Below are 27,829 nucleotides of genomic sequence, written 5' to 3' on the forward strand. Positions count from 1 at the left end.
GGTTTAGGGGGATGTGTGTAATGTAGGCCAGCTTGTAAGAACTCTGAGTAAAACCTCACAGCCCTGGCCTCCAGAGACACATCAGTGACAGACGCTAGAGGCTGGGGTCTTCAGTGTCCTTGTCAACATGCCCGCCTCCCATTCCGGAAACGCTAGTTTGAAACCCGCTCGGAGTGGTGCGAGAAGAACCGGAGGGTTAGTTCACCCAAAAATGAAAATTAAGTCATTAATTACTCACCCCCATGCTGTACCAACCCTGTGAGACCAGCAAGATCGTTCATTTTAGGAACACAAATGAAGATATTTTTTGAAATTTAATCAAAAATATCTTCATTTGTGTTCGGAAGATGAACGAAGGTCTTATGGGGTTGGTACAGCAAGGGGTGAGTAATTAATGACTTAATTTTCATTTTTGGGTGAACTAACCCTTTAATTGTTCTGATTCTTCCTTGTTCTGCCAACATTTTCATTGGTCAAAAAAAAAAAACAAGGAATATTTTACATGCTTTTACCATTTCATGTTTCAACCTTCAACAAAACTAAATAGTCACTTGCCAAATTTATTGGAATGAAGGGCAGAGAGTGAAGGGCAAATACAATTTAAGCAATTGACTTTATGCACAGCTGCACTACTTCCTGAACTTAAGCCAGCTCCTTGTTTGCTGTATGCCATTATTGGCCAAACTTGATTAATTCAGGTGTGACTGACCTCAGTAGTCACGGCAACAATAATCAGTCACACCTGAATTAATCAAGTTTGGCCAATAATGGCATACAGGAAACAAGGAGCTGGCTTAACTTCAGGAAGTAGTGCAGCTGTGCATAAAGTCAATTTGAGTGATTTTTTTTTTGTGTGTGATTTCATAGAGCGAATTTAGTTTCTCAAGAAGCTTTGTGACAAAAATGCTCTTAAAAGAACCATTTAGTCCAACTTTAGTCCAGCATTTCTAAATTACTTTGCAATTGCTTTACTTTGAGGAAGTTTTCAAACACTTCCATTTAACAACATGAGGGAGGGAATGGGAAAGAGCTTTCTTCAGAGCTTCAAAGCATACAGACAAGTTTTTAGGGGGAATAAAGCAGATTTTCCATCGATGGAAACTTTAAAAAACTTGCGCTGACTGATTAAACAAAGAATTACAAACTGGAAACTGCAGGCAATTTTTTAATACTCAAAGCTAAGCCTCCCCCTCAGTACAGATTTAAACAAGGCACAGACTTTGGGGTTTAGTTGCAGAATATCTGGCCCTGGAAGAGTCAAAGAGAATTAGGTTGGAGAGAATCTCCAAGCATCTGAATCATCAGAATCTTCTCTGGTGGTCTTGTTCCAAAATCTTTAAATGTTTGATCCATGTATTACAACACAAATATTCTTACTATATAACATCCCCTAACACTCTTTAAACACATTGAGGATTAGTGCTTGCTTATCCTCCATTATCCTCCAAAACTCTTGATAAGAATTTGGCAACTTTACAATTTAAAAACCAGGATAAACAAAACTGCATAAACCCAGCAAATCAGATTCTAGCCTTGGCAAATTTTTTTGTCTGCATGAGACTTGTCTAAGGGCTAGGCTTGTGCTTTTTCAGCAAAAAAACATTAAAAACAATGGATCTTTAATCCACTTTTCTGACTCTCTTGGCTATTTTATGTGTGATATAATTTTCTATGTTATGGGCTCTATATTTGCATGAACAGTTTACTCTCCACCAATATTAATATAGACATTGATTTTCATATTTCCCTTTATCTAATAGGGATGTAATGGTACTTAAGGAACTGTACTGCACTAATTACTATTATGATGCCAACCGTTTAAGAGGGTCGATTACCACATTTTGATGTCCAATTACTACGAAAGTAATGAAGAGCAAGCAGTTGTACTCTTAATATTGTTGAATAACAATAATCAAATGCACATAAAATATAATGTAGCAGCCATACATCAATCTAAACAGTGAATAAGTGACACAATAATAATAATGATAATATAATGAATTTAATACCATTTAATTTAAAGTTTAATACCATCAGTTGCCAATCAAGAGCACAAATATTCTATTCTGCAGTTCACAAAGTGAAGACGCTGCAGAAAGAGATTTTAATCTATTTTATTTTACTGCTTTACAGGTAAGACTGCAAGACTTTAACATTCCCTCAGGATCCGAACGGAAAAATATGATCCGCTTTCGTGCGAACTCAGATTAAACCACACCTCCTCACATTCAAATCAATGATCAACATAATAGCTGCACAGCCTTTATAATAAATGAACAAAAACTGAACATGGACTTTTTTGCAGTACTCTCATGCCATGATTCGATTCCTATCACATACTGAACTCCAAGACATATGGTAAAAAGTTAACAAAACAAAATGGGCTGTTGATAAAAATGCTAAATTTGGTATTACATTGTGGGTGTAAATGTATAGGCTTGGACTTGGTGCTGGTAACTCAACACACAGGACAAAGGTTACACCAAAATAAAAATATTTGATTCCGAGGCTTAAAATACAGAATTATTTTAGACGAATATGCTTGCAATCTCTCACTACTAGTGCGAATATACCTACTAGTGCCTAGATATATTTAAAACAATGTAGGCCACTTTTTACTGGCAACATAAGACAAAAATTACCCCATTGTATTATTATATATTCAATATTATATATAGTAGTTTAAGTTTACAGAGTTTTAGTCACTGAACTACATTAATGTTTTTTTCTCACACAGAAATTTTAATTTTGGGTGAACCATGAACCATACCGTCACTATCCACGATGCATATTCTTACAAATTTGCATTGTAATATATAGTGACACAAAGTATTGTGACAGCCCTATATTTAACTACTATTATTATTTTCATATATAATTTACATTAAATTATAATTTATTTACATAATTTTGTGTTTAATATATAAACTAAGATTTATTTAGGGCTATTTTTTTAGTTTTTGTTTGCTTTGCATTTTTCACTCTACAAAATATTTTTCAATCAATAGTTTTGTCGTAGTATAAAATGGCAACCTTGCTTTCTGCATACCTGACCAGATAACTCTTGAGCTGACCGCTGTAGGTGATGACCAACAGCTCCGCTGACCACTGGGCGCTGGCGGTGTATTCCAAGAACATCAGACCGGCTGCCGCATAGCTAAAATCTCCCGGGAAGCTCATGGCCTAGGGAGACAGACGAAAAGAAAAACATCAAAAAGATAGAGATGGAAGCAGAGTTTGAAAGTGACAAAAAATATATGGAGTCATACAGTTCATTACACTCAGAGACTCTTTGATAGAGAGAGGGCATCTTGTGAGACTAAACTAATAGTTTCTGACAGAGAGATGGAAGAGTGTAGAGTATTGCGGGGGAGGATGAGAGCCAGACAGAGAGAGAAAGGGCCAGCAATATACTAACTGAGACCTCTCTAGCAGTGCAATCAAAAGAAACACAGAGGGGGGATTGAAAATTGGTAAAGGGGCACGAGAGCTCTCTTTCTGATAGAGAAACTCCTCAAATGTCCTCCAAGGGCATCAGTGGGCTTAGAGCTGAAGGGAACCAGAAAATGTGTTCCTTGCTTGGGCAGCAGAGAGGGAAAAGCCCCCTCCCGAGAGGGTCAGGCCTGCCTGGTCTACGGATGGAGAGAGAAAAAGAGCGAGAGAATGAGAGAAGAGCCCAGCACTGCAGAGAGCCAGAGGGCAAAGCACACAAGCCTGAAATTCAGTCATTAGGAGCCAGTCATTACAGCTATCACTTATACTGAAAAAAGAGTGGTCTTACTGTGCACAAAAAGTGGAATCAATGACAAGTGATGGCGTGTGAAAGAGAGAATGACTGACTGAGGAAAGGACAGACAGAGAGTATGACATAAGGTGATAAATACAGAACGTGTGACATACCGGTGGTATAACGAAGAGTTCGCTACCCATCAGGTCAAATACTCGGACCGTACCGGTGCTGTCAGCGTATGCCAGCAGAGCACAATCATGACTCCACGCTACCCTGCGCCAATGAGCGTTTGGATCCTTGGGAACTGAAGCAGGAAGGAGAACACAAATATACTGTAGTACTAAATGTATTGGGAGAAAGACTTTAAATATGTCAGTAAGCATCAATTTGATAAAAAAAAAACCCCTGTAAAAACACATTGAAAATAATACATTATTAAATAACTGTTTTTAATATATTTTAAAATACAATTTATTCCTGTGATGGCAAAGCTGCATCATTACTCTAGTCTTTAGTTTCACATGATCCTTCAGAAATTATTCTAATATGCTAATTCGCTATTATCATTGTTTGACGACAATTTAATTCTCACTAGAAAATTCAAAAGTTCAGCATTTTTTATAGAAATCTTTTAAACCAAATTTAAAATGTCTTTACGATCACTTTTGATCAATTCAATGCATCTTAGCTGAATAAAAGTTTTTTTTTTTAAATATACAGTATATTTCAGCCCTCAGAAAATAACTTCATTCTTTTAATATGGATTTTCTTATGGTAATTTTAAATACAGTTAAAAACATGTTCAAGAAGAGGTATATTTATATTGACTGCATTTTTTATGTATTTTTATTAAAATTACAATTATAAGTAAATTAAGATTTAGGGGGGGGGGGGAGAAAGTTTAATATTTAAAGTGTTTAAAGTTATTAATCTATTATGCAAAGTTTCAGAATAATCTCTTTGCAGATGGGTTCATTTTTAAAGAAAAGTAAATTTAACATCAGTCTGTGAGGCCAAAACATTTTTTTAGAAACCTCCAAGGTCAATAGTGGCGAAATCAAACCATTCACTGCAGTCAAACAGCACCGATTCAGTGCAGGATGAGCCCAAGGCTTTTCGATTAAAGTTCAAAAGCCCAGCGTGATAAAATCTGTATACTTAAACACTAAAGTAACACTTGAACACCAGCCGCATGATACAACAGCTTCAGGGCCTAGCAATCGTTTCATCCTAACAGCCTACATACAGAGAGCTTCAAAATGCACGCTCGATACCATCCAGACACCGTTCATCAGACAAGAGGGGGTTAATGAAGCAGACTTTTGATTAAAAGCATTTCGGCTTTGGTCCGAGCCGCACCGCTGAGATCAGATGCACACGACTCCTCAGTGTACATCAAAGCCAGTGGTCGCCATAGCAACCGTATCATCAATCCGATTCAGACCCCTGAGGTAAACGGGAAACGCAAGCATTCAGGTAGAAATGGACAGAAATATCGGTATAGAGAGAGATTCAATAATTCACAATGAACGATGGCACTTAGCAAGATAAATATCGGTGGGGGAAATGCTTAAGCAGGGTCCATAAATCTCAGCTGTTAAAAGCTAATTAATCTAAGATGAACAACGGGCCCAAAATTGCCTGAATTTGTGGGATGAGTGTACTGTATGCTATATGGCCAGATTCACACACTGTAAATCTCATTTAAATTAAAAAAGGGAAAGGGGGGGGGGGGATGCTTTTTAGAAGAAAATAATGCAAAGTTAGCAAAGCCACCCCGCTGGGAGCATACTCACTATAAAAAACTATATCCCTTAGATTGAAGCGCTGAGTCACTTTGTGCTCTCACAACAAGAAACCAACCTGAGGGAAATTGCGTTTGGATGAAAAACAGAGCAGCCATGCATAGTAATCAACACATGACTATCTGTATTGGTCTGTGCTGGCTGTTCACTTATCAATTACAGAAAGCATCACAGAATTACCATTTGGTAGTCATTTAAATAGATATGTATACATAGATAACACTTTTGACCACTCCAGACACGACGGCGTACCCGCCATCTTGCAGCGGTCAGCGTGTCATCACTCACGGTAAAAATCAATGATGCCACAACACTGCATTCATTAACTCTAAAAATTACCATAGTAAAAAAAAAATACAGTAATATAGTGTCATGTTAGCCTGACTGCATCATGTTGTTGTATTGTGTTAGTTATGCCAAATCATCAGCTGAAGTCTATTTCATATATAGATATGTATACATGTGTCTAACTACAGTTGCAGACAGTCAACTTGCTCTCGAATATTCACGGACCGGCTTTGACTGTTCCAAAATGGCAGACGGCTTACATATAGTGGCCCAAAAACAGATGCTAATGAGGCATCTATGTCTCAAGAATGTACATTTCTAGAAGAACTACTGAACTAAAACTACTGATGACTCATCCTGCACAACAAAGATTTTTGTTAGGGATGCACTGGTACGATAACATTTGCAGATAACTGATATTTCACATCGGCCAATGCTGGATATTTAATGCATGCTAATTTGTACATTCAAATTACCATTGCATTCCCATCAGGATTACAGCACAGAACACACATTTATCTATAAAACATCACATTCTCCCCCAACAGACGAGACAGGAAGAATGAAAGAAAGCAGCATGAATATAGAACACAAAAGATTATGCCAATTTTTCAAACATCCATTGCATATACTTCACTACTGGAAATTCTACCTTTATAGAAAGTACTGGCTGAATGCAAATCTCCCATGAAACGAACTGAAATGAACTAGGACAGTACAAATGAAAGTGAATTGAAAGCAGACTTGCATGTCTGCAGGCCTAAGTATTCTCTGAATGATATTGCTCATAAAATATTCAATATAAATGTAAAGCCATAAGAAATATAGAGAAGAAGATAGAATAACAAGTAAAACAGTCCATTTAACCAAAGACTGGAAACTCAAAGTGGCAGATTTCATTCTCCGAAACAGCAATCAAAAATATCAAGAATACATTAAAAAAATATATATTTGATTTAACAAACAAATAATATTGCAAAATACCGCAACACCGACATCATGAATGAATACTACACATTATTCATCACCTAATTAATATTCATGAGCCCGGCTGATAAGGTTTATAACAGTTAAGTTAATGTTGTGAAGTATTTTTTTTTACTAAAATGCTATCAAAATTCATAGAAACATGTTATATGCTATTTATTTTGTTAAAAATTTGACAAAATACCCTGGCATAACTAAACAAAAACAAAACATCTACTGTACCTTGGCATTTTCCTATGATGGATCCAAAGTCATCTCTAGCTGACCTGAAAGAGAGCATGAAGCATGTCGATGAATAAGGCCCAAGGATTTTAACTATGATGATAACAATAATTGTTCTAAATAACGTTCTAAATATAAACTACCAGCAGAATCCACAACAGAAATACAATGATAATGGCACAGAAAAACAATTTCATTGGAATCACCTTCAGAATTATTTTTTTCCAGAATGATCAGAATCCACTCTGCTTTAAAGAAGTCAAGCATTTAAAGCAACAAAACTGTAGCGCATGCTTAGGAAAAAAACAGAACAACATCACCCGCTAGTGTGGACGCTAATATAGTTATCATTTTAGTTATCGTCTTGGTGTGAACTGGCCTCAACACATGAGTGTTTTGAGTTCACATCAGCCTCTGTAAGTAAATGCAGTAGATTGGGAAGAAACTAAAGATTTTTGAGATTAAGAAATTTGATATTTAGGGGTTGTTTTTAGGACATCAGGCTTCGAATTTCTTAAACCATGAAGCGTGACACTTTCAATTCTGTGTGAGCTGATTAGCTGGTGCTGGCGTAATAAATCAAACACCTACTGAAACTGCATTGTACATGAAAACACACATTCATATATTTAAAAAATACATCATCTGTGCCAAATCATCAATCTCAGAAATAGCTTTGCTCAGTTGAACAGCACCCCAGACAAGAGGGTGAAAAATTAACCAATTATAGAAAGGGCAAACATTTCCAATCGATGTGCAGAATTACCTAATTTCCACGCATTGGTCCTGAACCACAGCCAGGAGCTTCCCATTACTGCAGAGAAGAAAAATAAATAAGTATATAAACAAAATGGGGAGAAAAGAAGACAGAATGATTGTGTAAGCAAAAACGGGGCCAAAAATAAACATTTCTAACACAGAGAACATTCTCTTCCATCTGGAAATCAATAGCTAATTAAAGCTTGCCATCACTGCTTATGTTGCACTGTTTTGCATAACCAGATAACTGGCAGGAACAAGAAAAGTGTGGAAAAAAAACGAGTTTGATTGAGATTACATGGCTTGCATCCACAAACAGATGTTTAATTCAAATTGGATCTCTCACAAGAATCAAAGCACACAAAATAATGATTTCCTGAAATGTTTCAGGTTGCGCATGTAACCATGGTTCCCTGAGAAGGAGAACGAGACACTGCATCCTCTAGAGGTCATGCCGGAGGCGTTTCCCAAAATGTCTAGAGGACGAAGTGAGAGCTTCCCTTCTCAGGGTACCAACCGTACCATTGTTACATGAGTAACCTAAGACGTTCCTCTAATGAGACCTCTAGAGGACATTTTGGGGAATGCCTCCAGCATGACCTCTAGAGGACATGGTGGCTACGGTTACATGCAACCAAATAATCCGTTAATCGTATTGACAGCACAACCGGACTGATAAGCCTTCACATAAACGCCTTTTAAGCATGATCCGAATGAAATTTCGATCGGATTGAAAAGACTGGAGAGAACATGTAAACACTTGATTGGACTGAAAACCCAAAACTGAAAGGACTGTGGATGTGCAACGATGTTGAAATAGCATAATAACGTATGACGTGCGGTACAAGCTGCTGTTCCTGTTGAATAAAGTGTCAGATAAATGAGTGTCCCGTCATCCTAAAATTCTCCTTTCACTCAGAATCTGTGAAGCGGAGCAGAACAACGTCCCAACAGTCCTGGTTTCGGATTCTCATCCACAGACGACTGGTTTTGGGTGAGGGAAGGGGCATTTTTACTGCATGATAAATAGGCTCTAAACAGCACAGCACAATGGTTCATAATGCTCATTTACACCAAATTATGACCAGAAATTGACAAATATTAAGTCTGCTGTTTAAAACAATGTAAGAGAATAGTTAGTATGTGAAAATAGAATGGAAACTCTATTCGTGTAGTGTGTGAATGGCAAAAAAATGTATTCCGATTTGAAACTTGTGACATATAAATGTGCATATCATCAACCCGAACACGTTTTGTATAAATGTAAACACTACATTCAGATTCATTGATCGGAATAAATTCAGTCTGATTTAAACAAAAGTTGTGCATGTAAAAATTAGCCAGAGTCTCATTCCCATTCGAAAATGAACGTCATAGGTTACTCATGTAACCATGGTTCCCTGAGAGAGGGGACGAGACACTACATCCCAGAGGTCATGCTGGAGGCGTTCTCCAAAATGTCCACTAGAGGAGGCAGTGCGAGTTCCCATTCTAAAGGAAAACACTGTTTTTGCAGGTATAATGGACTGAAATAACTCTAAACCCAAAAAAGTCTAAATTAGGAACATAATATCTTCACTTCAGTAAGGCTGAGTCAATTAGGTGAGGATGATCAATATGCAGCATATGCTGAAGCATCAAGTGCAAAAGAGCTTTTCATAGTGTAGATGAACCTGCCGAAACATGCCAGGAATAGACTGACCCAAACTCTCTGTAAAGCTTTTATGGTATTACCTTGCCAGCACCAATTGCCAGTTCACTTGTTTGGTTGCGAGGCGAACCAGCCCAGGTGGCAAAGTTGAACTGGAGGGGCTGAAATACAGAGAACAGTACCGACACTTTACTGACTTGTTCAACAAGGCACATTAAATTGATCAAAAGTGACAGCAAGTACATTTAACCATTTACAAATAAATGCTCTTTCTAGTTAAGGAATTCAGAAAACAAATGCATCATGTCTACCACAAAAATATTAAGCACCACAACTGTTTTCAACATTGATAATAATGAGAAATGCTTACTGAGCCCAAAATCTGCCTATTATAATATGATTTATAAGTAATGATGTTGAAAATCAAGTTTACCATAATAGGAAAAAAAAATACATTTAAAAATGTATATTAAAACAGAGAACAGTTATTTTAAATATTGTAATAATACTGTATTTCTGATGAGCTTGATATATTATCAACACTAAATACATTTTACTTCACTGTTGTGTTAACACAACAAGAGGAGAGGATATCTCACCTGTACCAAAGGTAGTGTAGAATGAACCTAAAGGGTCCTGGAAGACAATATTTAGATTAGAACCATCATTCACATAATATGACAGCCATGTTATATAATATTTGGAGTAATGCAAACCAGCTTATACAGACTTTAAAAAGATAAACAGTGTTGTTATTGTTACCTAAATTAACATAAATTAATTAAAGTACTAAAAAAATGCAAATGCTATATAGAAATATATAATAGAATATGGAGAAAAAAAACTAAAAACATATACATAAGCTAATTCGAAATTAGTTAATAGTATAAATAATACAAAAATAACAATAAAAAATAAGAGGGATTTTTTTTATAAAATAATAATAACTTTTTTATATTTCTCATGATTAAACTGGAAATAATCTGACTTAACAAATAGATTTTTAAGCAACTTTTTTTTTTTTGGACTACAAAGTGTATGTGATTAGGATCAGGTATTGTCTTATTCCAATGATGTTTATTTGATATTATCGATTAAAGATGTCTGGCAAATAAACACATTCACATTGCAACACTGTTCTCTGTAAAGCTACTGGAATGACGGCTGTCTCAAGCATGTGAGCTGCCTTCCTACTAGACAACATTGGCATTGATTGCAGTCTTTAGCGAACTAACCTAAGACATTTTCAATATTAGTGACTATAATTATGCAACCCCTCTGGATTTATACATCTTGCAAACATGTTCTGCATCCTATCATTTCTGTTCATACCTGTTACTGCCTTTGCAACGAGTGAAGAGTTGTGTTCCTTCAATCCACGTAGCTGGGGGACATAAATCCAACACAAACAGCATGATTTCACACTCACGTTATCATGTATCTACAGGACTGTTTGTATCAGCTAGCATAGCCTGTTAAATGGACAATTTAAGCATATCAACTTACACCTAGCTAACTTACTCCCAAAACAAGCAGGTGGAGATTATACGTGACAATAAACAAATAAATGTATATATGAAGAAGAGCTTTAAATCATCATAAAGATATGTATAACACAATAATAATATAATACAGAATAAACCCTGGATGATGGAACTTGGTTACGTGGCTCCAAACAACTTGCGCAGAACTGATCTGATTAAATTAAAACATGCACATATTTAATTATCGGGTAAGAGCGTCATTTATTCAAAAAAAGTTGGAATATTCCGACAAACCTGCGTGTCTGTTTCGGGTGGCCATTCTGTGTTAACAAGTAAATCATATAATATATTCTCCTCTTCGTCTTCCAGAATATTATCACCTGCCATGTTTTCAATGAACTGGATCGCACCCACGTCACACTACGGCGGCCTGCGAGGTACATATAAAAAGGGCCGATGATCTTTTCAATTTTGCGTCTAAATATCTATAAGTTGTTTTCTCAACGTATATGTAATTAAAATATTAATTTTATTAATTTTATATTTACTTTATACATTTTCTGTCATTAAAAACAAGATCAGAACTGAAGCGAGAAAGCGCAGTCCGCACGGACCGTTTTTTCCTGCAGCACTCTGTCTGAGGAAAACAAAACCAGCAGCACACGTTACATCCGGTGAGAGACTCGCAGTCACAGTAGTTTGACACCATGGCAGCTTATGGCGGTGAGATTTACCTGTCAACATTTATTAATAAATTGAGAGTGGTTAAACTGTTTGTGAAATATTATCTGCGTGGTTTGACTTACAGAAATGGGAGTAATGCCTGAAATTGCACAGGCGGTGGAAGAAATGGACTGGCTGTGAGTTTTCTAGTTTAAGGGTTATCAATATTTTTGACCACACTTCGAAAACTGTCATAGTTTTTACAGGCCTCATGGGTTAGTTATTCATGCATAATTAAAGTAGGTATTGATTTGATTTTCTCTTTCAGGTTGCCAACAGACATTCAGGCCGAATCCATCCCGTTGATTCTGGGTGGAGGAGACGTGCTTATGGTAAGATCAACACCATAACCAGTGCAGTGTGTGTGTGAAAGAGAAAGAGGCAGAGAGAGAGACCACCTGTGTACTCACCTGTGTGTTTATGTTCACAGGCTGCTGAGACTGGTAGTGGAAAAACTGGAGTAAGTGTGAAACCTTTCTCAAAAATCAAACCTTTCTCTTTGTTATAAAAAGTATACTGTATATTATATTTTATTAAATATATTATATATACACGATGTTATGTATAGGATCTGTGAAATGTAAACACAAAATGAATGTGGTCTTTTAGGCATTCAGTATTCCAGTCATCCAAATAGTCTATGAGACCCTTAAAGACCAGCTGGAGGGGAAGAAGGGACGCAGTGCTGTGAAGGCAGGAGGAGCAGGTATTAAACTATAATATCATGCTTCAACTAATGTATACATATAGCCGCTCTTATTTTACATTGACATACCATCAATATATTTTTTTTGAAACAGAAGATAATAAAACACGATCGACTTTACCTTAAATGTCTTTAGTATTTTGAGACGGCTAGCTAATTTCATTCCAGAAACTACTTTTCTGACATTTGCTCTCATATATATTATTTTCAATACATTGATTGTTATTCCTGGATTTGTTGTCCACCCCAGTGTTCAATAAATGGCAGATGAACCCTTATGACAGAAGTTCAGCATTTGGTAAGTGTTTAACACTTATGTAAAAAGCATTGTGATTCTGCAATCTTATTTTAATTTCTTTGTTGCAACAAAATTATTATATTACTTTTTTTTTCAGCTATTGGTCCTGATGGCCTGTGCTGTCAGAGCAGAGAGTTCAAAGAATGGCATGGCTGTCGTTCAACCAAAGGAGTCACAAAAGGTAAGAGATCATCCTTTTTGAGATTTCTGTCTAAAAACTAAAGAGAATCCTGTAAGATTCATTCTTCACTCCTTTTTCTCCAGGGAAGTATTATTATGAAGTGACCTGTCACGATCAAGGGCTGTGTAGGGTGGGCTGGTCTTCTGCCCAGGCATCACTGGACTTGGGTATGTTTCAGTATGACCTCATTACATTGATCTGGTTATAACACAACCTCAGTTATAATATTGTTTGTTATTCTGTTTTTACCCCTCTCATAGGAACGGATAAATATGGATTTGGCTTCGGGGGAACTGGAAAGAAATCTCACAATAAGCAGTTTGACAGTTATGGAGAGGTAATGCATAATGAGGGGCCTTTAATTTGATACTCCAGTTTTAGAGGTTTGACATGATTTGTGTCTTTTTCAGGAATTCACTATGCACGACACCATCGGATGCTACATAGATGTGGATAAAGGCCAATTGTCATTCTCTAAAAATGGTTAGGTTTTTTTATGCCTTTAAAATATTTGTTTTACATAAATGAATAACATTTCATATAATTGAGCATGTTGTTATATATAGCATGCTGAATGTCATTCAGGTCACACTTCAGATTTTTTTTACCTGAACTTGTCCTTTATTGCTTTTATTTAGCAAAGATGGAATAAATTGATTAAAAGTGACATAAGATATTTATAAAGATTTCTATCTCTAATAAATGCTGTTCTTTTGAATTTCTATTAATCAAAGAATCCTGAAAATAAAATGGTTTCCACAAAAAATATTAAGCAGCACAACTGTTTTCAACATTGATGATAATAATGAGAAATGTTTCTTGAACACCAAATCGGCATATTAGAATGATTGCTGAAGTGTCATGTGACACTGAAGACTAGAATAATGATAAAATGATGAAAATTCAGCTTTGCCTTTACAGGAAAATGATTTTTTCCCCTCTTTTTTATTGTAACAAGCCTTGGTGGTGAGCATATGAGACTTCCTTCAAAAACTTTAAAATCTTACTGACCCCAAATTTTGAAACTAGTGTACATCTATAAATGTTTTGTATCACTATTTCTTTAGTACCAGACCAGTGTACTATGTAGCCTTTAATGCAAATGCCACTGTAATTGATTCGTGATTGGCTTTCCCAGGTAATGATCTGGGATTGGCTTTTGAGATTCCTCAGCACCTGAAAAACCAGCCCTTCTTTGCGTCCTGTGTGCTGAAGGTAACTGGCATATACACAACTAGCTTTACATATAATAAAAACCTTGTTGTTGCTACTCTTACACACCAGCTCTTCTTAAAATGTGTATTTGTCAATCAAACACAGAATGCTGAACTGAAATTCAACTTTGGTGACGAACCTTTAAAAAACAAACCCAAAGATGGATATGTTGCCCTAAACCAGGCTTCAGATGGTCATGTGATCAAATCGAGCCAGACAGGTGAGCTTCAAATCACAGTCATTTCTTACTGCCTGCAGGGCTTCTATTAATGTTTTCTTGCTTTCTACCGGTCATGTGTTTTTGTCCTCAGGCAGTGCTAAAGTGAGTCAGGTCAAATCCAGTTCGAACGCCCCCAAAGCTCTCATCATTGAGCCGTCTAAAGAGCTGGCTGAACAAACCCTCAATAATGTCAATCAGTTCAAGAAACATGTTGACAATCCCAAACTAAGGTGAGCTGCAGTGACTTTGGTTATTGTAGTGTCTGGTGATGGTTTGGCGTTAACTGAACATCATGATGTTATTGCAGGGAACTTCTGATAATCGGAGGAGTGGCTGCTAAAGAACAGCTCTCCGTTTTAGAAAGCGGGGTAAGTGTCCAAAGTATAGAGTACTGTTCAAAAGCTGGGGGATGGTAAGAATTTAGGATGCATTACATGGATCAAAAGTTACAGTAAAGACATGTATAATGTTAAAAAATATTTCTATTTCAAATAAACGCTGTACTTTTGAACTTTCTATTCATCAATGAATCCTGTAAAAATCACAGTTTTCACACACAAAAAAAAGAAAGTTAAAAGTAGCACAACTGTTTTCAACATTCATAATGAGAAATGTTTCTTGAACACCAAATCAGCATATTAGAATGATTTCTGAAGGATCATGTGACACTAAAGACTGGATTCATGGTGGTTTTGGACTGAAAAAGGTTGAAGACCCCTGTCTTAGACTATAATATAGAATTCAAAACATTAGACTATAATGGTGATGGCGCAGTTGATAAGACACATGCCTTTGGTCTGAGTTAGTTGGGTTCAAATTTACTGTGAGACACCAATGTGTCCCTGAGCAAGACACTTAACCCCTAGTTGCTTCAGAGGTGTTCGACCTCTGACATATACAGCAATTGTAAGTCGCTTTTGGATAAAAGTGTCAGCTAAATGAATAAATGTAAATGCAATAGACTTTAGAACCATTTACAACATTGAACAAAGTTTACATTACTATGTATTTTTCTGTATGAATACTTTATCACTTGATTGTCCTTTTAGGTTGACATAGTGGTTGGGACCCCAGGAAGACTGGATGATCTCATATCCACAGGAAAGCTGGATCTATCCCAAGTCCGCTTCCTGGTGCTGGATGAGTGTGTATGTTCTAACTCTTAAGCTAATGCAATTCTGTTCAGTTTAGCATGAAAGGAATAGGAGTTCTGTTGACAGCATTCATGGCAAGCTGTTAATTTCACTGTAAATAATTTTGACTTAACTAGGTTTATTTTAATGTTTTAATAAGAGACCGTATAAATGTTTACCATCATCAAGATTATAGGTAAAATGTATCTTAACATATGAGAAAGTGTTTAAAAGAAATGTGTTCTGGTTTAATTAATGTGTTCAGGATGGACTTCTCTCAGCTGGCTACACAGACTTTATCATGAGGGTCTACAACCAGATCCCTCAGGTGACCTCAGACGGCAAGAGACTACAGGTGATCAAAGCTCTGATGTCTGTTTCCCATTAATATGCATTAGAGTGGTACAGTTTTTCATAAATGAACCACGTGTGTTTTGTAGGTGATAGTTTGCTCTGCCACGCTGCACTCATTCGATGTAAAGAAGCTCTCAGAGAAGATCATGCATTTCCCTACATGGGTGGATCTGAAGGGAGAAGATTCGGTACCAGAAACGGTCCATCACGTGGTGGTGCCAGTCAACCCTAAAAATGACAGGCTTTGGGAGAAACTGGGAAAGAGCCACATCAGGGTACGTATGTAGCAAACATCACGCTTCATTATGCCTTTGCCTAAATGTACGAAAAGTCTAAATCAGTGAGGTGGTGTCTTCCCAGACGGATGAAGTTCATGCCAAGGATGACACACGACCTGGAGCCAACACCGCAGGTACGAATCATCCAGAAATATAAGAATGGTTCCATGCTTGTATTATCAATTGTGAACATTTCAAAAGGACCTTGACGTGGTCTGATGTAAAGGTCTTGCAGTGAATCATTTGATATGGCTTTATCAGAGATGTGGTCAGAGGCCATTAAGATTCTGAAGGGAGAGTACACGATCAGAGCCATTAAGGAGCATAAGATGGATCAGGCCATCATCTTCTGCAGGACAAAGATCGACTGCGACAATATGGAGGAGCACTTCATCAAGCAGGGAGGAGGTAAGACAGGCTTTTAGCATCATTATTGAACAGCCATTATATGCCATCACATCTGGATGCAAACATTTGGCTTTTACTAAAGGTCCAGACAAGAAAGGGCACCAGTTATCTTGCGTCTGTCTTCATGGTGACCGGAAACCAAATGAGCGCAAATATAACTTGGAGCGATTCAAGGTAAAGAAAAAATGAATAAATTGTGCCATTAAATAACTTAATTAATTTTAGTCACTTCTTATAATTATTTTCTTTTATCATCCTCACTTTAGAAACAGGAAGTGAAGTTTCTGATTTGCACAGATGTGGCTGCTAGAGGAATCGATATCCGTGGTGTTCCTTATGGTAAAAAGGAGGGCCAAAATTTCTCTATTTTCAGACTTTAAAGGAGTAGTTCACTTTTTAAAAAACTTTTGCTGATAATTTACTCACCCCCATGTCATCCAAGATGTCCATGTCTTTCTTTCTTCAGTCGAAAAGAAATGAAGGTTTTTAATGAAAACATTCCAGGATTTTTCTCCATATAATGCACTTTAATGGGAACCAAACGGTTCAAGGTCCAAAAGACAGACATTCGTGACTCTCCAGAATCAACAAACGAAATGAACGAACTGACTCGGAAAAAGATTTGTCCTGGAATGTAAAAATCCTGTAATGTTTTCATCAAAAACCTTCATTTCTTTTCGACTGAAGAAAGAAAGACATGGACATCTTTTTTTTTTTTTTTTAAGTGAACTACTCCTTTAACCACGACTGGTACTAATCATGTTCTCTTTTTACGTTTCCTATAACTGGTATACAGAATAATTTTTAATTATCATTGTTTTTACCACAATAATAACTATTAGTAATATATATATATATATATATATATATATATATATATATATATATATATTAATATTAATAATTTAATGTTTATTTACTGTATTTAATAAAATAAATAATTATTTCTTATTTTTTTAGGTTTTATTATTAAATAAATCATAATTAATTTATAATACTTTATAAATAGATGAATATACTATTAATATTCATGCCAATTTTATTTGCAAAATGATTGCAATTGTTTAACAGTCGAGGTTAAAATGGTGATTGACTTACTTCATTTTTGCAAATAATACATTTATAACCCATGAACAGTTGTTTTCTGTTAAATGCACAGAGGTGCAAAATGGTGTTGTTGGGTGCTGTATAACAAATCCAGCATTATGCTATTTATTAATAGACCCTTTGTTTAAGTAAAAAATTCAATCAAGCCTATCTGAAATGAATTAAAAAACAGATATTTGCAATATTGTGTTCTGTTCTGCAGTGATAAACGTGACTCTGCCAGACGAGAAGCAGAACTATGTTCATCGCATTGGAAGAGTTGGCAGAGCGGACAGGTGACGGCCAGCGTTTGTCTTGTATCATTACGTGTAGATTGCAATCTGTCAGTGTTTGTGTGAATATTTGTGATGTCCCTACAGGATGGGTTTGGCTATATCCCTGGTTGCAATGGAGAAAGAGAAAGTAAGTGGGAAGTACAGGAGAACTGGTGTATAAATGTCTTTTGTTTATGTTGTTAATGTTAATGTATGTGTGTGGGGGGGGGGGTTTGCACACAGGTGTGGTACCACGTTTGTGCCAGCAGAGGGAAAGGCTGCTACAACACCAGACTCAAAGAGAACGGAGGATGCACTATTTGGTACAACGAGAAAGAGGTGAGAACTGCATTTACATGATATTAACATAATATTCTAGCTTATTTTATCCTTATTCAAATTGTGCTGCTGTTTTAGTTGTTGTCAGAAATCGAGGAGCATCTGAAATGCACCATTACTCAGTGTGAACCTGACATCAAAGTACCTGTTGATGAATTTGATGGCAAAGTGACGTACGGGCAGCGCAGGGCTACGGGCGGTGAGTGTTTTCAGATGTCCTGTTTGTAGGCCATTCACGTTGTATCTCTATCACTTATCTCCATATCTATTCCCACCCCCACCCCCCAGGTGGTCTCTATAAGGGCCATGTGGATATATTGGCCCCGACCGTACAGGAACTGGCCAACCTGGAGAGAGAGGCGCAAACTTCCTTCCTTCAACTCAGCTATCTACCCAACCAGCTCTTTAAAGCATTCTAGAACACGATCGCATGCGACGCACTCAAAAAAATCACAAATGAAGACGCTAAAAGACAAGAATGTTTGTCACTAACTTTACATAATAAATGTATTTAATTTCTGGTTCATGTGGTTTGAATGCAAATTTGATTTTTTTTTTTTTCTTAATATTGAATATTGATTTTCTTGAATATTTGAAATATTGAAGAAATGTAAAAATTGGTTTTGTTTGTCCAAAGCATTGTTAATTACGCAAGTGGTCAACCTGAAATAAATGAAAAGAGCATAATGCTTCTGTTTTCTTCAGTTATTGTGTTTAGAACATATACGCAGAGCTCATCTTTTCAGTATTTGAGAACTCAGGTGAAATTTAAATTTAATTAAACACAAATATACTAAAAATATCCAAAAATGTCATTTTTAATAGTATTATTGTCATATAAGAGCTAAGTAATCTTTTATTATATTATAACATATTTTATTATTTATACTATAGGCTACTAATCACAATAAGCGTATGTTACGCCAAATAACACATTTTTCAAATATTGTTTTTAAATATTAAATTTAATTTCAGTCAACCATACTCATTATGCTCCAGTACCTAATACTAACACTAGATGGCAGGCTTGTTCTAATGGAGATATGTCCACTCTTGTACGGTTCATGTCACTACTTTTATTTATAGTAGAGCAAAGTCCAAAAGAGGGCAATGAAGTTAAATGTCATTAATAATCTAAAATTGCATCACTGTACTCGCAGCAACCCAGCCAGCACGCATGTGTTATTGCAGTCTCCTGTTTAAACTCAAAATCACACACACAGGAGGACATCTCTGTAATTATACCCAAACTAACAGCAGTGCACGTAAACAACCCTGCATTTTAAACTAATCCACACCAGACCACACACACACACCTCAACTTACATTCCTACCCTAAATTCTATTACATAATACGGTTACTTAATAGGACATCACAGAGCCTGTCAGTACATAAACACTCTGATCAAGTTCCTGGCCATAATATAGGCTATTCAACATCTGTCCTAAACCAGAACCAACATATCAAAAGTAAGATGTTTAAAAGTTTTTAAAAACTTTTAAATCTTTTTCTTTTTTGTCTGTACTTCTCGTTTCATGTTATGTAACTGCAGTAGCTCTGTATGTATAAATATATATATATATGAGTGTGTGTGTGCGTGTGTATATGTTTCCACTCCCAAGCATCTTTGGGAGCAAATGGTTTCCAGCTGCCAGAGCCAGTCTTATTTCCAATGGTGAAACGGTGACACTATACGTTTGTCTGCCTTTTGCTCACTTCCTAAACCCTGCAGTCTCACACTTAACCCATTCAACATGCTTCTCGACAGACTAATGACGCATTTCAGACAGATAATATTGCATTTTCCTCATGTCTGAAGGCCATTTTCTTCACATAAATGGTGAAAAGGTGCAGAAAGAACAAAGATTAGACAACGTAAAAATGTAACCCGGGGCCCACAGCAAGATTAAAAGCAGGTCCATATGAAATCTTGTCTTTTTTGTGCTAAATATCTGTGGAATTGATATAAATGTGTTAAACGGAGCTGGCCTGCATTCTAATGTTCAAATTAGCAGAAAGCTGCATCCAGCTATGCCTACTTCCATGGGCGATAAACAGTATGTGAGCCGAATTCATAATATTCATGAACAGTACTCATAAAAGAGTGGGCTAAAAGTACCCGAGTGACCTTTTACTTCCGGTGAGATTGTAAAGTGTGACACTTTTCTGTCCCATGAGGCCAAAAAAGAAGATTTGTGAATGGCAGTGAGGAGACGCAATCGACGTCATAGTGGATGTAGTACGTCCGAATTTCATTCATAGTTCACACATTCATTCTATATAGATTGTACTTTTTCAACAGTCACAAATTTTAAAACTAAATTTACCTATAAAGTATGCCATTTTGGACGCAGTGCAAACATTTCAGGAGCGCACAAGGGGCGGGGCTTGTGGAAATTAGTGATTGACAGCAGCTGTTCAGTTTCAGGCCCAGTTGAAAATGTTGAGTCAAACAGCTACATAAGTTCAGTCACATTCCAGGAAGCTGTTAACGGTAAAGTCTCCACCTTTCTTTACCCAGTTTTGACTGTTGTGAGGGATTTATGTTGCAGCGACGGATTACAGTTAAAAAAACAAGACAGGAAGTCCCGCCCCCACACAGCCCATAGGGCATTTCCTCAGCACCTGGTAATGAGAAATGCCCCTGTGGCAGGTAACCGACATCAGAGATGTTCAGAGTAAGAGCTAGTGTCTTGACTGAGTTTATTTTAGAGCGTATCTGATGTAAAAAAGAAAAAAATTATAGTGCCAGAACGTTGTCCGACAAGTAAAAGGTTCTCCCACAGTTCACCTCCTCCCTCAAACTTGCTGTATCAAACACACTGTGGTACATGTGTGAGTGATGTTTTGGTTATGCTGAACCAAAGACCTGAGGAAAAATTATCTACTTGAGTTACAACATGCCTTGAAGATGCAAATGTTTCTCCGATTTTTACACGGTATAGAGACGGGAGCAGATGAAGGACACCGGAAGTGCTATAATCTAACGGGAATTGTTATGATTTAGCTACTGTAATCATGATTGACTATGAGCGTTAACAGTTGTAATGTGTTACACTCCAGTATTTGTGTATGAACTCTCAGACTCACCCCTGAGGCTAAAGGAAAGGTGCACTGAATCAATCTGACAGCATGAGTCACTGCTAAATACACTTTTCATACTAAGAGCACAATCTAAAAGTTTTGGGTCAGTTTCTTTTCATTATTATTACTATAAATACATAACAAAAGTGACAGTAAAGACATTTATAATGTTACAAAATAAATACAGTTCTTTTGAACTTTCTATTCATCAAAGAATCCTGAAAAAAATGTATTACGATTTCCAAAAAAAAAAACAAATAGTACAATTGTAAAATCAGCATATTAGAATGATTTCTGAAGGATCATGTGACTGAACACTGGAGCAATGATGCTGGAAATTCAGCGTTGCATCACAACAACTAATTACATATTAATTATAAGATAAAGCATGTAATCACTTGATGACAGAGAGAGGAGGAAGGAGGAGAAAGGGGTGTGAACGCTCATAAATGGCGAAGTCTTGAACTGTGCCCACATTAAACGGGACAGTCAGAGTTTAGTTTGTCACTAATGAATGGTTTATCTCATTTCTCTCGATCTCTCCCTCTCTCTTTCACCCTTTTTCATGCCCATGGGTGACATTCACAAATGTGCTTTGATCTGCTGCCAGACAGCACAAAGCGTACACCAGGGAGATGAGAGAAAGGAGGGAAGGGAAAGGAGGAGAGAGTGAGGAGGAGTAAATGGATTTCAGTTACTGTAAGTCTTCAAAAACTCCAGATCCCTCAGGGATCTCTGGAAAAACTGCAACCCAAAGCCTGAACCCACCTTACATAGTTAGTTAGTCAGTTAGTTAGTTAGTTAGTTAGTTAGTTAGTCAGTCAGTCAGTCAGTCAGTCAGTCAGTCAGTCAGTCAGTCAGTCAGTCAGTCAGTCAGTCAGTCAGTCAGTCAGTCAGTCAGTCAGTCAGTCAGTCAGTCAGTCAGTCAGTCAGTCAGTCAGTCAGTCAGTCAGTCAGTCAGTCAGTCAGTCAGTCAGTCAGTCAGTCAGTCAGTCAGTCAGTCAGTCAGTCAGTCAGTCAGTCAGTCAGTCAGTCAGTCAGTCAGTCAGTCAGTCAGTCAGTCAGTCAGTCAGTCAGTCAGTCAGTCAGTCAGTCAGTCAGTCAGTCAGTCAGTCAGTCAGTCAGTCAGTCAGTCAGTCAGTCAGTCAGTCAGTCAGTCAGTCAGTCAGTCAGTCAGTCAGTCAGTCAGTCAGTCAGTCAGTCAGTCAGTCAGTTAGTTATAGATAGATAGATAGATAGATAGATAGATAGATAGATAGATAGATAGATAGATAGATAGATAGATAGATAGATAGATAGATAGATAGATAGATAGATAGATAGATAGATAGATAGATAGATAGATAGATAGATAGTTTAGACGGACGGACGGACGGACGGACGGACAGACAGATAGATAGATAATGAATGGATGAGGTCAGGTCTGGTTAGTCCTGTTACTCACACTAGTTCAACAGCCCACACAACTAACTGCTCCACTACTCAGCTACCCATTCATATTACCTGTCTAGGCTGGCAAAGTTTTTTGAGAGAGCTTGTGAAAAAGTTGATTTAGTGCTTTAAGAACATTCCTTTGACTCATCACTCTGTGTCGCTGCTGAGGATGACCCTAAACCCGGCGTGAACTTTGACTCCTCTCCCGAACCCCTCCTGGACGACCCGCTCAGAGCAGTGTGACCGTCCGGCAGAGAGGACTCACACTCATCCGTCTAACCATCTGTCTGTTTCTGCACTGTTGAGTCTCTGCTGCTCTGTCTCTTCTCAAAGGCTGACTCTCATCCATCAGCCTGAGGATTCCTTCTCTTTCTGACCCTCTGTCAATACTGAACTCACTCTTTCTCTGACCTCTCATTCAATCCCTCATTCACTTCTTTTTGTGTCCTCTTGTCTCCATTGAAGCAACGCCGCGGCCTCTTGTTTCACTCGACTTGATCAGTTAGTTAGGTTGCTTACTGCCTTGTGATTGCAAAAAGTTTCCTGATCGAGCTTTTATGGCCTGTTCAAACCCAGTGCAATAAAACACATTTTTAGATGCGTGTTCATTTGTGTGCCTTGCTTTGTAAAGAAAATGTAACATTTGCTGAAAAATGAAAAAAAAAAAAAAACTTAAAATCAAATAATATTACAATTTTAATTGTAATAATATTTGTAATTTAATTAAAAATAAATTCACAATAAATAAATAAATAAGTTTAAACTTTAAAATTATTAGATTAATTCATTTTAGTTATAATATTTAAAAATATCTAAAACTACTTTTAAACTAAAAAAAAAAAAAAAAAAAAAACATTTTTATAGCTAACTGATACTGAGCCTGATGTGAAATTTGAAATGCTGAAAGGCAGAATTAGTGAAACGGGCCCTTTAATCACTACATGTTTTGTTGTTTTTTTCATGGGAAAAAATGGTCCATTCCTTTTTTTAAGCCTTGCTTTGTAAAGAGAATTTACCATTTGGTGAAAATGCTTAAAAAATGTGTCTAATAATAAATTAATGTTTTTAAAATAATTTAAAATAAATAAACAAAAATAAAAAGATAAATAAATTAAAACTTTAATTCACTATATTGAATGGAAAATAGCAACATGAACATCCAACCTAAAATACTGTGTGATGTACAAAAGAAAAACAATCAAAAGAGTTTGAATGACATGAAAGTGGACAAAATAACAGAACTGAACTATCTAAACACTGCTATAGGATCCTTGCATTCACATATATAATGCGATGCACAGCAAGTGAAACGAAAAGTGTTAAGGCAGGTTGCACAACCCACCCACCCACACACACACACCTAGACAACTTAATACCTTGTCTCTGATTTCACCCAGAACATATTGCTCCACTGCCTCATCTGTCAGTAGTGGGATGGAGAGATGACTGGCGCCTAAATCATAGCAGCTGTGTCTGCAGTGAAGGCCCCCCCCCCCCCCCCCATCCCGTGCTCATTAACGGCAGGAGCCCCTATATCTCACTCACTGCAGCGAGCCGTTAGCCTCACCATAACATCCCCTGACGCCCACTGGGGTTAGATGATACTTGCGTGCACTACGGTTTACTAGTGGTAACTGGATGAGGAGCGAGAGAAAGAGAGAATGAATTCAAGTGAAAGAAGAACTGCAGAGTCTAGACTGAAAAATGAGCACAAATTGAGCATGTTATAAAATTAGGGTTGAAACCATTCAACGGGACACATCCCGGCAGGGATCACATAAGTGGACTGCCTGAGCAACCACAGCTGGTTCTGTGACAGCATTAGACTGAATAATACATTATTTATAATGTATTAGTCTATATAACTAAATAACTTAATATAGTCTAAATATACATGTCTAAATACATTTAGAAAATCTAGATTGGTGTGTTTTTGTAATAATAATAAAAAGCGTACACAAATACATTTGAAATATCAATATTAATTAAATAAATAGCCTATAAAAATATAACAGATGAAATGTACAAAAATATTAGCATAAATTAATGAAAAGGCTGAGCTAATGAGGCTAGTATGTAGTTTTGCTTTAGTTATTGATAAATTTGTATTAGCCATAATTAAATTAAGTAGCAAAAATAACAAAAAAACAAAACAAAACTTTTCTTAAATAAATAGAAATATCAAACATTAAATATAATTAAAAAATATAATTAAACAAAAACTTGATTAACTAAATTGATTAATAGAAATAGCGTAATTTAATTTAATAACAATTTAAATGTAAATATCAAAAGATTCAACAAATTTAAATATTTATATATATATATATATTATGAAAAATTATGAAGAATTAATACACTAGCCAAAATGGACCTTAGTTTTGCTTTATAGTTATTTAATGATTAAATTCAATATATAAAATACTCAATTATTTGAGTTATTAAAATGACTCTTCTCAAAAATAAATAAAAAATCATCCATTACACTTTTTTTTTTTTACAATTTCTTTTCTCTAAACTCTACACAGAATGCTTTACTTTTTGGCAGTTCATTTGCACGAAGACAGCGTTTTGGGGGCCTGAAAATGCAAGTTTTTGAAAACAGGTTTCAAAGTGCAAGTTTATGAAAACATTACAGTTATCGTGTCCATACAAACAACAAAAACGCCCATTTATGAAAATGGTGACAATGTGTAGTTGCATTTATGTGTACAGTCTATAAGTGAATAATGTTTCCCTGTATTGACAAACATTAACAGGAACATGAACTCTCTCTCTCACTCTCTCTGTCAGATCTACAGAGCTATTACTGCCCCATCTGCCCCTAGAGTGTTTCAGCAAATGATCACACACATGATTTCCTATACAAGCAAGCACACACAGACACACAATGAAACACTTCCACACCCTTAAATTTCCACCAAGTCCATTGATTTATGTCTCCGGTAGATAGCCGTGTGCGGTAGATAGCCTAAATTGACAGAAGTCGCTCCACTTCAGAGATGTGTCGTTTATATGATCCTTGATGGTCATCCGACACGAGGCTTGTGTGTGTGCGTGTGTGGGACTTAATTGATGTCAAAGCAGATCTCCAAACCCCCTGATGTGACAATGGTGGATTTTATTACTTTTTTTGTCTCTGTCCTTGACTCTGCTTTAGGGTGACATTGGTCAGAACAGTAATTTGCTTTTTCCCTATGAGAATTCCGACACAAAGACTCATACGTCCAACAAAAAAAAAAACCCTTGCTTGTCAGTTATAGTAATTCACACACATTATCTGGTTTGTCCTGATTGAAAAAAAAACAAAACAAAACAAAACAAAAAACTGCATCTGGAGACAAGTACAGACACGCAGATTTACAAGAGCTAAACCTTTATGCAATCTGCAAACCGTCAGAGTGAAAGAATCCTGATAAAACAAGTCTCACATCCACGCAGCTTTCAAGAGGAGAAAGCACGAAACAAACCACCCAGGAGTTGAGACAGACTCGAGCCAACAGTACAACGGTAGATGATAGTGCACCACTGTGATAGTGTGAAGACATGCTAGTTTTTAGTGGTCCTGAAAAGTTTGTTTGATATTGCATCTACGTATAATGTGTTCAGTTATATATATATATATATATATATATATATATATATATATATACACACTGAACAAAATTATAAACACAACGCCCATTTTTTATGAGCTGAACTCAAAGATCTTAGGGTGCTTTCACACCTGGATCGATTTGTTTTGTACCGGAACAGATCTGAAACAGAACACTTTGTTCCGAATCAATTTAATACGTCACTCTGTTCACACCACACTGTTGTAAAGCGGTAAAAATTGCGCACCCTTCCAGGGCTTTCCTTACGCCATTACGTCACTACGTCACTGGGAAAAAAAAATGGAATCGAGCCGAGACCACCTCTTCTAGGCAGTCTCGGATCGGTTGTTTTGTTCCGATTCAGAGTACGATTGTTGTGTTCACATTTGACCAAACGAACGTGGCCAAAACGGAAACGCCCCTTTATTTCAGAACAACGTCTCCAATCGATCCAGGTGTGAAAGCACCCTAAGACTTTTTCTATGTACAAAAAAAAGGCCTATTTATCTCAAATATTGTTCACAAATCTGTCTAAATCTGTGTTAGTGAGCACTTCTCCTTTGCCGAGATAATCCATCCACCTCACAGGTGAGGTACATCAAGATGCTGATTAGACAGCATGATTATTGCACAGGTGTGCCTTAGGCTGGCCACAATAAAAGGCCACTCTAAAACTGTTCTTACTGTCATTAAACCTTTGATATATATGAGATTAATAATGTAACCATGTTCACATACTAAAACTGTGTGCTACTTCATTCAGAGCGAAATGATTCCTATGGACAATGCCATGGACAGCCAAAACCACCAATACACAAGTTCTGCAGGACTTGGGCACTGACAGGCAACCGCTGAAGACCATCATTAGCAGGAAGTGTCACTACTTAGACCTCATTGGCCGAAACGACCTCAAATACCAGCTATTAAAGCAAATCCTGCAAGGAAAAATCAAAGGGAAAAAAAAAACGACCAGGACGGCCAAAAACAACATGGCATAGTAAAATCAAAACATGGCTACAATTAGCATCAGCACAAACTCCACACGCCCCGCTAGACCGAGACCAATATCATTGTGAAGTCGCATACGCCGTTAGGCAGCACTAAAGAAGAAGAAGAAATGATTATCAATGATAAAATGAATATGACAACGACTAACTGTAAAAATGAACTCAAACGCCACTACATCAAATTTCTGCGTACATGTTGGTCAAGATAGGAAGGACCATTAGATAATTCCTGATATGCTACCCACATAATCCCTCTTTCTCAATCTCTCTCTCAATCCCTGACTCATCTTTCACATTCCTTGTGCATTCCAGCAGGATTAGCTGATCCCGCCAGTACAGACCTCATTCATGCAGAGAGAAACAAAGAGAACGTGTCTGTGTGGGAGAAAGAGCAAAAATTTTTTTTTTTGAAGGAAGGAAAGGGGTTTTCTGCCCCAAACCGACCAAACAGTACACTGTGCAGTCTAGCACATGTTCTCAGGAGAGCAACCTGTCAATGACTGAAGAAACCTAACACTTGAAGGATGATGTTGGACTTCTGGCATCCCATGTTTCATGATTTCTA

The 27,829-nt window shown here is 36.9% G+C and overlaps 2 protein-coding genes across 3 annotated transcripts in view; one reads left to right on the forward strand and one right to left on the reverse strand.

Annotated features, from left to right (window-relative positions):
• The window catches only part of nbas (NBAS subunit of NRZ tethering complex), a 153,234-nt gene extending 141,750 nt beyond the window's left edge, over positions 1–11,484 (reverse strand). Inside the window, exons 1-8 of one of the 2 annotated variants that reach the window (XM_039692017.2) lie at positions 11,221–11,484; positions 10,775–10,826; positions 10,042–10,078; positions 9,526–9,603; positions 7,799–7,846; positions 7,033–7,076; positions 3,901–4,034; positions 3,050–3,183 (exon numbers count right to left, since the gene is read on the reverse strand). In XM_039692017.2, the coding sequence (XP_039547951.2) occupies positions 3,050–3,183; positions 3,901–4,034; positions 7,033–7,076; positions 7,799–7,846; positions 9,526–9,603; positions 10,042–10,078; positions 10,775–10,826; positions 11,221–11,313 (620 nt within the window). In that variant the 5' untranslated portion in view covers positions 11,314–11,484. The remainder of the gene's footprint in view (positions 1–3,049; positions 3,184–3,900; positions 4,035–7,032; positions 7,077–7,798; positions 7,847–9,525; positions 9,604–10,041; positions 10,079–10,774; positions 10,827–11,220) is intronic. The other variant, XM_039692016.2, reaches the window with a different exon arrangement.
• Positions 11,485–11,509: 25 nt separating this feature from the next.
• On the forward strand, positions 11,510–18,831 carry ddx1 (DEAD-box helicase 1). Its single transcript, XM_039692018.2, has 26 exons — positions 11,510–11,649; positions 11,735–11,786; positions 11,918–11,981; positions 12,080–12,109; positions 12,259–12,355; positions 12,606–12,653; positions 12,751–12,834; positions 12,918–13,001; positions 13,095–13,171; positions 13,245–13,317; positions 13,973–14,049; positions 14,155–14,269; positions 14,361–14,499; positions 14,577–14,637; positions 15,319–15,417; positions 15,668–15,757; positions 15,843–16,031; positions 16,117–16,168; positions 16,296–16,442; positions 16,525–16,616; positions 16,709–16,781; positions 17,752–17,824; positions 17,909–17,951; positions 18,047–18,142; positions 18,221–18,341; positions 18,431–18,831. The coding sequence occupies exons 1-26, from the start codon at positions 11,634–11,636 to the stop codon at positions 18,559–18,561; spliced, it is 2,223 nt and encodes a 740-aa protein (XP_039547952.2). The 5' UTR covers positions 11,510–11,633; the 3' UTR covers positions 18,562–18,831.
• The last annotated feature ends 8,998 nt before the right edge of the window (positions 18,832–27,829 follow it).

Source organism: Pimephales promelas, chromosome 13 (assembly GCF_988280905.1).
Source record: "Pimephales promelas chromosome 13, fPimPro1.hap1.1, whole genome shotgun sequence".
Lineage (NCBI taxonomy): Eukaryota > Metazoa > Chordata > Actinopteri > Cypriniformes > Leuciscidae > Pimephales > Pimephales promelas.